This window comes from Ornithorhynchus anatinus, chromosome 8 (assembly GCF_004115215.2).
Source record: "Ornithorhynchus anatinus isolate Pmale09 chromosome 8, mOrnAna1.pri.v4, whole genome shotgun sequence".
Lineage (NCBI taxonomy): Eukaryota > Metazoa > Chordata > Mammalia > Monotremata > Ornithorhynchidae > Ornithorhynchus > Ornithorhynchus anatinus.
In genome coordinates this window covers 34,458,504-34,471,668 of record NC_041735.1, presented here as the reverse complement: position 1 = coordinate 34,471,668, position 13,165 = coordinate 34,458,504, and the positions used below count along the sequence as shown (strand labels likewise).

The window sequence follows — 13,165 nt, the reverse complement described above, 5'->3', positions numbered from 1 at the left end:
CTGGTAAGGGGAGTGACTAAAGGAGGGATGGAGGAGAAGAAGTCTGTCCTTTTCTCCCTCCTGGAGCCAAGTCCCCCCTCTTTCACCTAGCTATTAATCATTTATTTTTATAATGACTCTCTCCCCTTTAGACTGCAAGTTCACTGTGGGATGGGGAACATGTCTGCCAAATCTATTTTACTGTACTCTCCCGAGTGCTCAGTACAATGCTCCGAAAATAGTAGGCACTCAATGAATACCACTGATGATGATGCTAGTTCTGAGCAGCTTCTTGTCTTGGCGCCAATTTGAGCACCATGGCAGAAGTGAAACAATTTCAGTAGCAGCTTGGCTCCACACTTAACCCAACGTGGTGGGCAGGGGAGGAATAAACGGAGCCCGATCCACTCCAGCTCTGGCTCCCCACCCCTGTGGCACCTCAGAAGGCTTCAGGAATGGCCTCAGAATCCAGTTTGGCTGTGCTGAGGTGAGGAGAGAACCGCCTCCTGAGCCCATCAGAGGGGATCCATCCCTGGTGCACCCATCAGAGGGTGCCCACCCCTCCTGAACCAGTCAGGGGGTGCCCACCCCTCCTGAACCAGTCAGGGGGTGCCCACCCCTCCTGAACCAGTCAGGGGGTGCCCACTCCTCCTGAACCAGTCAGGGGGTGCCCACCCCTCCTGAACCAGTCAGGGGGTGCCCACCCCTCCTGAACCAGTCAGGGGGTGCCCACCCTTCCTGAACCAGTCAGGGGGTCCCCACCCTTCCTGACCAATCAGAGGGCACCCATCCCACCATATTCATGACTGCCTGCATCCAGGGTAGCTAAATGTTCTAAATGACTCCCACAAGGCTCCTTCAGAACCCTGACCCCCTCCTCACTGAGGTCATAAGGATCGGGTGCGAGGGGTGGGTTCTAAAGGAGGAGGTGTCCATCTGAGAGATCTGACTCGGTTTGTATCTCTCGGGTAAGGCTTGTGGCATGAAGGTGAAGTGGTGAATAAGCTACACATTCTGCCAACTTTTGCCTTGGGCGTCTCCTGAAGAATCCGTAAGTGGGCCCTGTAGACAGACAAAATACGAGGTGAAAAGAGAAAAAGGTTCTGAAGGTGGGAGTTGGGAAATCTTTCCATCAGTTTAATGTCAGTGGCATTTATTAAGCTCTTATTCTGTGCAGATCACTGTACTAAGCCACTGGGAGAGTCACATAGAGTAAGAAGGTATGATCCTTTCCTCTCCAGGACCTTTCAAATCTAGCAGGGAAGATGCCCTAAAAGAAATTACCAGTATGAGAAGCAGCGTGGCCTAAGGGAAAGAGAGAGGCTCTGGGAGTTAGAGGACCTGGGTTCTCATTCCAGCTCCCCCACTTGTCTGCTGGGTGACCTCAAGCCAGTTATTTCACTTCTCTGTGCTGCAGTTACCTCATCTGTAAAATAGAGATTAAAACAGCGAGCCCCATGTTGGACATGGACTGTATCTAACCTGATGGTCTAGAATCTACCCCATTGCTTAATATATTGCCTGGCACATAGTAAGTGCTTAACAAATACCATTTAAAAAGAAAAGATAGAGGAAGTCACCTAGTATGAAGATATGTATCACTAAAGGAAGACACTGTTTGATTCTTTTTGAGTTTATTGTTACCCTTGCCTTCTTTAGTTAAAAGGCTTTGCCTGGAACAGGATTATCTAGGTTTTAAGGGGAGTCATTAAGGAGGTTGAAAATAAAAGTGGCCAAGCTAATGAAGATTTGGGATAGCTTGTTAGCCACCTCCTCCTTTGCAGAAAGCAGGAAGTAGCAATGTAGCCACCTGGGCTCAAAAGACACTCTGGCTAATTTCATCCCCGTCTCTAAAGGGCAATAACCTATCCTGAGACAGTTCATTCTCTTTGACTTATGTCCAGGTTAAACCAGCAGGTTTGATTCAGGGGCTCTGGAGACCCTTGAATTTAAAAGAATAATCTTAGTTGTATGGTTTCCAAGTGCCAGTATTTCCTACAATTCAGACTGCCCGCCTGCTGGGGTCATGAATCAATCATATTTATTGAATATTTACTCTATGTAGTGCACTGTACCAAGCACTTTTGAGAATCCAATAAATTAAGACACGATTCTAGTCTTTGAAGAGCTGACAGTCTAGTGAGATACTCTAAATTAATTCTCAAATGTAACCCTGAGAAGAAAAGGAGTTCCAATTTCAGGAGCAATTTAATAATGCCGCCCGATTACTGGATGTTTTCACTCTTTTTTTTTCTTTTTTCTATTATTCTTGCCCTGTATTTCAATTTTCCCTTCTAAATTGAAAACCTTTATCACAGCATTGGTGAAGGGGGGCAAGAGTCTGACTAACGTTCTTAGATTTGGGAAGGAAGTTCTGTGCATCAGGAGAAAAAGATTAGAGGATACAGTAGCTTCTTGCCACCTTAAAGCCCATATGTTGCTCTTTTTATATTTTTCAAAGGAGTTCATATCCTGGGGAGGAATTATTCTGACGAATTCAGAAAGGTCCAATACACGAGATGAAGATCTTCATGACTCTGTCCTTGATAAACTGCCTGATTGTGTCTAATGTAGCTAAGTTGTTGAGCCGCTGTGAGGTAGCCAATAAACTAAGCGATGAAGGTCTAGATGGCTATGATGGTTACAGCCTTGAAAACTGTAAGTTTTTGTTCTCATTCTACCTCTCTTCTTGTCACTTTCTTTCCCCTCTATTCCCCAATCCTGCCCATTTCCCCAGCTTGCCCTGTAGGTCTTATTCTGACGCTTCGGCCTCCCCGTCCTCTCATTCTCTTCTCTGCTTAAAAATTAGAGCTCGGTCCCTTTCCTTGCACTCTGTTTACGCACATCGTTTTCCCAGATGCCTCGGGATCTCTCCGTTGCCTGATGGAGCTTCTCTTTGGCGACTTTTAGGGGTCTGCCTGGCTTTCTTTGCGAGCAAGTTCAATACCACTGCGGAACACAAAGAAGAAGATGGGAGCACTAGTTACGGAATCTTCCAAATCAACAGCAAAGAATGGTGCACCAACCACGAAGAACACAGCAGGAACCGCTGTCACCATCTCTGCAGCGGTACAGTCGGACTCGCGCCCTCAAACTTGGACAAGCCACCTAATTTCCCCACGTGTCAGTTTGCTCATCTGTAGAATGGAGATTCAGTGTTTATTCCCCGTCCCCCTCAGCCTTGGAGCACCCTGTTATCATAATGATTGCTTGCTATGTATCAGGCACTGTATGAAGTGCTGGGGTGGATGCAAGCAAATCGCGTTGGTCACTATCCCTTGTTGGGCTCACGGTCTCAATCCCCATTTTGTAGATGAGGTAACTGAGGCACAGAAAAGTGAAGTGCCTTGCCTGAGGCCACAGAGGGTTAGAACCCAAGACCTTCTGATTTCCAGGACCGTGCTCTATCCACTAGGCCATGCTCAGTCCTGAGCTGGTCTGATCTCAATGTAATGTATCCACTCCAACACACACAATTAATCAATTGTGTTTATTGAGTGCTTACTCAACTTGTTCATTAGTAGAATCAGTACAATTCATTCATTAGTACAGAATTTAGTACAGTCTGTACTAAACCCTTGGGAACAGACACATTCCCTATCTACAATGAACTTACAGTCTAGAGAAGGCGACAGAAAAATAAATATGAATAAATAAATTACAATTTTGTATATAAGTGCTTTGGAACTGAGATCAGGGGGTGAAAAAAGGAAGCAAATCAGTACAAGGTGCATTTAACAAATACCACACTTTTAAATTAATATCGCTGGATCCAGGAAAGTTTCTGCCAAATCCAGGCATCAGGATGCTATACCTGAATCCAGTCAAAGCAAGCACTTGCTGGGATCAAGCAAAGGCTGTTGTTTTCTTTCTGAGCTCTCATTAAGAGAGCTCATTATAATAACCGGGCCTTGCTTTACTAATTCGACCAGACTGTGGCTAGCGCACACATCTTTATGGGAAAAGCCTCTCACGTATAGTCAGTCTCTGGGCTGATGCATAATTCATTCCTCTCAAAGGGAAAGCACCCTCTCTGTGAATTTTATTTTCCCCACAGACTTCCAGAGTAGCGACTTGAGCAACAGCATTGAATGTGCCAAGAAAATCATTAAAGAAAAGGAAGGAATGGGACATTGGTAAGGATGAGCGGTTGAGGTGTCGTAGAGAGAATACTGATTGATTGCTTTTCTCCTCTTTCTTCTTTCACCCAATTCCAGCCCTAAGACAGCACCATACATTCACTCCAATAACAGTGAGGCCCAACGCCAAATCAGTTGGCCAAATATATCATTTTACATAACTTTTTGCACCAATATGTACCAATCCATTATTATAAAATAGCGCAGTAGCAAAACTAGCTGGCTTGCTATCTCTGCCTCCCTCGAGCTCCTTTCTTGTCTTCTGTGTCTCCTGTCTTCCATGGGACCTTGGGCCAGTCACTTACTTCTCTATGCCTCAGTTACCTCATCTGTAAAATGGGAATCAAGACTGTCGCGACTCCCAATCCCTTGTGCTAGACACCAGGCCATGCTACTATCTATAGTTAGGCCATCTTGAGAGGTGTCAGAGTATTAATAACCACTCAGGTGTGGACCCATGTTCTTCTGGGACTCACACTTCAGTATAGCTATAAGTTTTGCGATAATTTTGGTTAGGGGTGTCAGGATTCCTTCCTTGGAATGGCATTGTGACAGTGGCTCCCAAAGGAGTCTTGCCCAACTGAAGGAAAAAAATTGGACAGGAACTTCCTGGATTGAGACAACCGCTGAAATAACCTCATCACCCCGCTCACAGCCCAGTGACTAATAATAATAATTTTGATATCCATTAGGAGCTTACTATGTGGCTGAAACTGTTCAAAGTGCCAGGATAGATACAAGATAATTGGGTTGGACACAGTCCCTGACCCATGTAAGGCTTACAGTCTTAATTCTCATTTTACAGATGAGGGAACTGAGGCCCAGAGAACTGAAGTGACTTGCCCAAGGTCACAAGCAGACAAGTGGCAAAGCAAGGATTAGAACCCATGACCTTCTGACTCTCAGGCCTGCTCTCTATCCACAACACCACGCTGCTTCTCATTGCTCGTTATGGGCAGGGAATGCCCACGTTCCCCGTATTTCATTGTTGTAGTCCCTTCATTGTTATATTGTACTCTTCCGAGTGCTTAGCATAGTGCTCTGCAAATGGTAAGTGCTCAATAAATACAGTCGAATGAATGTACAGATGCTATGTGCAGAGCACCGTACTAAGCACTGGAAAGAGTACGGTATAACAATAAATGGACACATTCCTTGCCCTAGGAGATAGTTTACAGTCCAGAGGGGAAGACAGACATTAAGCCATTGCCTTTTCCTCTCCAGGTACGTCTGGAAAGAGAACTGCCAGAATAGTCACGGCCTGAAAAGATGGCTGTACCGCTGTGATGAGTGAATTTGCCTGTGGATCTCCTGCAGCGGCTGACTTGGGCCCAGATATGCCCCAAGGAAACGCTTTTCTCTCTTTTCCTCTCCCTCTCCCGGGGGATTGTGTTACTGTCTTCCAATCCCCAACTGAAAAGGAAAATATGGCACTTTTGTGAGGCTACAAAATACACAAATTGTTCATTCCTCCCTGAATACAGACTCCTTTTTTTAAAAAAAAAATCATAATAGACGTTATTAACTTAGGAGCTTTCTCTAGAAGAAATGGGAGTGTGAAGGTTGTTAAGGAGAGAAGGTAAAGGACCTAAAAATAAGGGAACAAAGTGGGAATAGCTCATTTGATTGTATTTATTGAGCACTTTGTGCAGAGCATTGTACTAAGCGCTTGGGAGAGTATAACAATAAACAGACATTCCCTGCCCATGACGTGCTTACAGTCTAGAGATGAGCTTACAATGTAGACTTGGAGAGTCCAGGAATAATGATAATGGTATTTCTTGGCACTTAATATGTGCCAAGCACTATTCTAAGCTCTGGGGTAGATACAAGGTAATAAGGTTGTCCCACTTGGGGCTCACAGGCTTCATCCTCATTTTGCAGATGAGGTGATGGAGGCCCAGAGAATGTTAAGTGACTTGCCCAAAGTCACACAGCTGACAAGTGGCGGAGGTGGGATTAGAACCCGCGACCTCTGACTCCCAAGCCCGGGCTCTTTCCACTAAGCATATCTCCCCTCTCTGGGAGAGGCCAGAACCATCGTGGTTGGTGAGTCTTGGACATTTGCCTTTTCCTGTGACAGGAAAAGCTGACAGTGGAACAAGTGATTTATTTTAATTGATTTTAATGTCTGCGTCCTCATCTACACTGTAAGCTTGTTATGGGCAGGGAATGTGTCTGCTACTTCCGTTGTATTTTAATCTTCCAAGCACTTGGGACAGTGCCCTGCACACAGTAAGTACTCAAAAAAAAATGTCTTTGATTGACTTTAGAGTCTGCCACACTCCCTCCAAAGTGCCTTTATTATAACAGGCAATTGGTCAAGCAATGGTCTGTACTAAGTGTCTATTGTATGTGCAAAACACTGTACTAAGCCTGAAGCACAAGCTAAAAAGCAAAAACCGATCCACGAGGGTTTGGCAGTATAATTAGGGAGCCAGTCAGATTTTTACAGCATGAAAGCACTGAAAGTATGGAGTTTCCAAGATGAACCAATAATCGGCCGTACAGTTGAATGTACCTATGTAGGTTTTAGTTCTGAGGCTGGGATTAACTATGTAATTGGACTAAGGGTGTCATTTGACTTCACACAATGTGATTTGTGGGGATTTCAGTGGGGAAGGCTTCTTGGAAGAGGTGTGAATTTAGGAAGGCACTGAAGATGTCTCGGTGAGGACAGGGGATCAGTAGTTCACTCTGAGAGAAATATCCACTTCCCATATGACATTTGCCATCTTTTACCTTTCCAGTTGGATAAATTTGGAAAACAAAACAAACAGAAGGTAAGGCCCATTTATTAGCCTGATTGAAGACTTATTCCTTACTGAAGAGACAATAAGGATCTTAGGTGCAAGATCAATAATCCCATTTTCTATGACTCTCTCCCTAATCACCCCACTACTAAGATAAGGCCACAACATTTCCTGATACCCATGCTCTGCATTTCAGAGTATAAATAATTCAGATGGCATCAAATCAAGCTAATCAAATGGAGATCAATCTGAGAATGGAAAGGGATTTCCCTCTACAGCCCGCAAGCTACATTACCGGATCATGTAATGGCCCCAGGGCACTGTTTGCTTGAATTAATCCCGTTGAGTTACAGCCGATAAGGGTCATTAATGACCGAAGCAATTGATAGCGTAATTCATGGATGAAGTCCAGATCCAGTTTTCTGTCCCCTCTTTCCCACTCATTACTTCTTTGGAGGTCATCAGCAGCTAATAGCAGGCTTGGGTCAACATGGACGAAAGGCAGGAGAATAAAGCAAATGCGAGGACATTGATTTTTGCAGTAGCACTCCCCAGTGTTTACAAACATCGTCTCCCCATCTTAGCGGGGTCGAGCGCTTGGGAGTTCAAAGGTCATGTATCCATAGAGGTTCGTTCGGGGAACAGAGTCAAGCAGTCGTGTTGGAGTCAAAAATGAGAGGTCTTGTTCTCTTGTCAGGTCTGGGGCTGAATCTTCTTCTAACCAGGCCTTGAACTCAGTTTCCTTCCTTTGTTAATTAGAGGAAAATTTGCATTTGCAATAGGTCTTGCTTTCCACCATTAGCTATTGCTCACAATGATGAAAGAGCAACTCTTTGGTCTAAAAACCTGCAGTTGACTCTGAAAATGACAGAAGGAATTTTTCCCCCTTAACAATACTCATGGTGTTAGTAAAGCCTTAACCTGTGCCAATCAATGAAACAAATACTGGGGTAGATACGAGAAAATCAGCCCATAGACATTGTTCCTGTCCCACACAGGAGTCCCAGTTTGAGGGGGAAGGAGAACGGGAACTTAATCCCCATTTTCCAAATGAGGAAATAGAGGCACAGAGAAGGTAAGTGACTTACCTGAGATCATCCAGCAGGCAGGTGGCCGAGCTGGAATTAAAACCCAGGTCCTCCGACTCTCAGGCCCGTGATCTTTCCGCTAGGCCATGTTGCTTCTCACATAGATAATCCCTTTCTGATATCTTGCTGGGGGGGGTGTCATTCAACAATCTCCTGGATTCCAGAATAGTACTTATTGCCAGTGGGGAGGGAGGTGTGTTAATCAACAAATGAATCAATAGTATTTACTGAGTGCTTACTATGTGCAGAGCACCGTACTAAACGGTTGGGAGAGTACAATACAACAGAATTAGTAGCCGTGTTCCCTGCCCACATTAATATAAATAGTTTATATTAAATACTTTAAAGAGATGTACAAAAGCACTGTGGGGTTGGGTGAGTATCAAATGCTTGTCCTACTATATTTTCATGGGCCCCAATGTGGTGTGCAAGAGTTCAAGAAATTCTCTTTCAGTGACTGACCCATACTCGTCGATACAGTCTGATCAACAGGAAGGTCACCTTCATAGCGTAAGTTTGCTCTATTTTTTAAAAAAATCCATCGCAAAATGTGTCCTTATGTAAAATGTTGGTAAGAGTTACTTTGGAGCAACACAGTTCAGGCATGCGATTCAAATAAGTCCTAGACTCAGATCAGTTAATTGTATTTATTGAGCACTTACTGCATAGAGACCACTGTACTAAGCACTTGAGAGAGTAGAATATAACAGAATTGGTAGATCCATTCCCTGCCCAGAAGGAGCTAACAGTGTAGATGGGGAGCTTACAATCTAGAAGAAACACTTGGGAAGCAAAAGCTTCCTGAAGTCTGAGTGACTACCAACTCAGTTGTATTGTACTCTCCCAAGTACAGATTACAGTGCTCTGCACCCAGTGAGTGCTCAGTAAATACATTTGATTGATCGATTGAAATAAGTTTTGTTGCCCTTGGAGATTCCTACTCTCCTTCTGCCCTGGTGCCTCTTAAGAGGAACTGTAATTAGAGAATAAAGTCATTTTTTCAGAAAATCAGGCTTATGCTACATCAAACTTCTCATCACATTTCCACTTTGAGGAAAATTGCTCCTCTCGATTCTAATTTCAGTGTGGGGCCAAGTGATAATAAAACATGGCTTTGAATGAGCAGATGTTTCATAATGAGCACAACAAGGAATTATGTGTCCTCTTATTATGAACAAGCGCTTTGGTAGAATAAAGAAGCTCACTGCTTTGAACAGCAAGACTAATTCATTTTAGGGGATACTGAAGAATAAATTTTCACTGTAGAATATTGGAAATAAACAAAACAGAAAGCTCATATCAATAACCTACTGTCAAATGACCACAAAAGAACAAGGGCAGATTTTCCTCCAGGATGTTGTTGTTTTTTATGGTATTTGTAACGCACTTACTATGTGCCAGGCACTATTCTAAGCTCTAGGGTAGATAGGAGCTAATCGAGTTAGAAACAGTCCATATCTTACATGGGGCTCAAGGTTTTAATCCCTATTTTACAGGTGAGGGAAGTGAGGCACAGTGAAGTGATTTGCCCAAGGTCTCACAGCAGATATGTGGCGGAGTCAGGATTGCAATTCGTGTCCTCCGGATTCCCAGGCCTGTGCTCTATCCATTAGACCACGCTGCTTCTGTGCTTGTGTTTTTGAAAAACCACATTGCTCCTCAAGGCATGAATGACCCAGTCCTATTCTAGAACACCTGTCCTAAATAGAGTGCAACATTATCTCATCTAGGAGCCATGATTCATATCTCTCTTCACCACACCCATATATATACATACATATACATATATATGTATAATTGAGAAGCAGTTTTGCTTATAATAGTTATAATATATATATAATTATGAGAAGCAGTTTTGCCTAATGAGCACAGGCTTGAGAGTCAGAGGGCCTGGGTTCTAATCCCAGCCCCATCACTTGTCTGCTGAGTGACCGTGGGCAAGTCACTTCTCCGTACCTCAGTTCCCTCTGCAAAATGGGGATTCAAATAAATACCTGTTCTCCTTCCCCCTTATATAGTGAGCCACACATGGGCCCTGATTATCTGGTATCTGCCCCAGTGATTAGTACTGTTCTTGGCTAAAAGAGCAGCGTGGCTCAGTGGAAAGAGCATGGGCTTTGGAGTCAGAGGTCGTGAGTTCGAATCCCAGCTCTGCCACTTGTCAGCTGTGTGACTGTGGGCAAGTCACTTCACTTCTCTGTGCCTCAGTTACCTCATCTGTAAAATGGGGATTAAGACTGTGAGCCCCACGTGGGACAACTTGATTCCCCTGTGTCTACCCCAGCGCTTAGAACAGTGCTCTGCACATAGTAAGCGCTTAACAAATACCAACATTATTATTATTATTATTATTAAAAGTAAGCACTTAAATATCACAATTAATTTTATTACTCTGATTGAAATTACACTTGTTCAAGAGACAAGCGGGGGAGTAAAGACTGAGAATTAAGCCAAATTAAGCCAAAGAAGTGCAACCTTCCATTTTCTAAAGAACTAATATTCGAGTGCACTTTAGCCACCAAAAATACTTTAACAGCCATCTCTTGTAGCTGCCCCTTTCTTCTCATCCAACTGTACCCTTTAGATGAAGTTAGGGTTAAACTAATCCCTTTTTTATAAATGGAGCTAAAAGGGTGGATTTTTGATGTTCTGGATGCAACTTTATAGTAACTGAAATGTAACGCTAGTTACCATCAATCACTATTTATTGTCGTGTCGAGGGATGGGGAGAAAACTGTGTGTTTCCACTGTCATCAGCATTTCTCTCTCCCTGCCACAGTATTTCTTCTTGAGCACTAGTTGTGAAATGCCTGGTTCAGTGTTTTAAAAATAACACCTTAGGGTCCTGGAAGAGTGAATGCTATTTGTCACTCCCAACCCTGGTGTTCTTCCATCGGTCTGTGGTATTTATTGAGCATCTACAAAGTGCATAGTACTACTAGGAGGAAGAAACATATTTCCTTTCTTCATGGAGAAGCAGGGTGGCTTAAAGGAAAGAATACGGGCCTGGGAGTCCAAAGACCTGGATTCCAATCTCCTCTCCACTGCTTGTCTGGTACATGACCTTGGGCAAGATACTTAAGTGCTCTGTACCTCAGTTTCCTCATCTGTACAGTGGGGATTAAATACATTATCTCCCTCCCACTTAGACTGTGACCCCCATATGGTATCAGGGTACAATGCCTGGCACATAGTAAATGCTTAACAAATGCCATAAAAATAATAATAATAGGAGCTATTATCAAGTATCAACTCAATGCTTAGTACAGTGCTCTACTCAAAGTAAAAACTTAAATAATATTATCATTACAGTCTAATAGGGAAGAGAGACCAACAAAAGGCATTTACAAATAGGGGAGCAGGAGAGAAAAAAAAATCCTTATCCTGCTTTGGACTTAGTCCAAAGAGGGTGGGTGAATGGGCATTTAAGCCTCATTTTGCAGATGAAGAAACTGAGGCACAGACCAGTTAAGCGGTTTGCCCAAGATCATATAGTAGGCACATGGTGGAGTCGGAATTAGAACTCAGTTCTCCTGATGCCCAACCTGTGCTCTTTCCACTAGGCCATGCTGTTTCTGGTAAGTAATCGAATACACAGATAAATGCAATGTACACACGAAAGAACCCCTAAAGGTAGGATTGAAATGTGTAATTGCTAGGAGTGGCTGTTCGGTTGACACAACTAGGATGTTGTGAATCAATTAGGGAAGGCTTCCTGAAGGGAGGGGGATTTTAGAAGGGTTTGGAAGGTGGGAAATTAATAATAATTATGGTACTTGTTAAGCACTTACTATGAGCCAAGCTCTGCTCTAAGCAATGGGGTAGATACAAGTTAGTTGGACACAGTCCCTGTCCCATGTAGGGCTCACATTCTTAATCCCCATTTTGCAGATGAGGTAACTGAGGCCCAGAGAAGTGAAGTGACTTGCCCAAAGTCACACAGCAGACAGGTGGAGGAGCCAGGATTAAAACCCGCAAACCTCTGACTCCCAGGACCATGCTCAATCCACTAAGCCACATGGCTTCTGTCAAACTGTGGGAAAAACTGTGATCTAGGGATAATAATAATAATAATAGTATTTGCTAAGTGTTTAATATGTGCCAACCACTGTTCTAAGCACTTGGATAGACAGATGATAATCTGTTTGGACATAGTCCCTGTCCCACATAGGGCTCCCAGTCTAAATAGGAGGGAGAATAAGTATCGAATCCCCATTTTACACGGAGGAAACTGAGGCCCAGAGAAGTGAAGCGACTTGTCCAAAGTCACACACCAGAGAAGTGGCAGAGCTAGGATTAGAACCTAGGTCCTCTGACTCCCAGACCCGCAGTGTTTCCACTAGGCCATGCTGCTGCTTGAAGACGGAGGGAACTCTAATCAAGGGCAAGGTGTCAGAGACATGTCAAGGTGAAGAGCAAGGAACAGATTGGGTGAGCTTGCAAGAGGTGAAGAGGGTCACCTGAGGAAAACTCGGAGAAGAACTCCAATATGGAAGCTGGGGAAAACCTGGAAAACCTTGAAACCGATTGTAGGAGATTTTGCCGGAGGCAGAGGGAAAGGAGCAGCAGGGAAGATAGTCCACGCTAGGAAAATTTGACTAGAGATTTTTAAGAGCCTCTCGTCCAATCCGAGAAACAGATTTGCAGCGTGGCTCAGTGGAACGCGCCTGGGCTTGGGAGTCAGAGGTCACGGGTTCAAATCCAGAATATGCCACTTGTCAGCTGTGTGACTGTGGGCAAGTCACTTCACTTCTCTGTGCCTCAGTTCCCTCATCTGTAAAATGGGGATTAAGACTGTGAGCCTCACGTGGGACAACCTGATGACCCAGTGTCTACCCCAGGGTTTAGAACAGTGCTCTGCACGTAGTAAGTGCTTAACAAATACCAATATTATTATTATTTAGGTCAGGTGTGTGCTCAGCTAAATTCTCACACCTGGGGTCTGAGAAGCAGTGAGGTTTAGTGGATGGAACCTGGGCCTAGGTGTCAGAAGGATTTGGTCTAATCCCCGCTCTGCTGCTTGTCCGTTGGGTGATTTTGTGCAAGACACTTCTCTGTGCCTCAGTTACCTCAACTGTAAAATGGGGATTAAGACCGTGAGCAGGACAGGGACTGAGTCCAACCTGATAAGCTTGTATCTACCTCAGTGCTTAGTACTCGGCCTGGCACATAGTCCAAATGCCACAAAAAAAAATTACAAAGTTGA

At 44.0% G+C, this 13,165-nt stretch overlaps 1 protein-coding gene across 4 annotated transcripts; it reads left to right on the top strand.

Moving 5' to 3' along the window:
* The first annotated feature begins 873 nt into the window (after positions 1–873).
* LYZL4 (lysozyme like 4) lies at positions 874–5,597 on the top strand. 4 transcript variants are annotated; one of them, XM_001511791.5, is made up of 5 exons: positions 874–1,030; positions 2,441–2,637; positions 2,890–3,048; positions 4,037–4,115; positions 5,343–5,597. In XM_001511791.5, exons 2-5 carry the CDS (start codon positions 2,499–2,501, stop codon positions 5,410–5,412), a joined length of 447 nt encoding a protein of 148 aa, XP_001511841.2. In that variant the 5' UTR covers positions 874–1,030; positions 2,441–2,498; the 3' UTR covers positions 5,413–5,597. The 4 variants fall into 4 exon arrangements, with proteins under 4 accessions (XP_001511841.2, XP_007664318.1, XP_039768835.1 ...); XM_007666128.3 differs by having other exon boundaries at positions 2,890–3,102; XM_039912901.1 differs by having other exon boundaries at positions 880–1,063; positions 2,890–3,102.
* Positions 5,598–13,165: the final 7,568 nt, after the last annotated feature.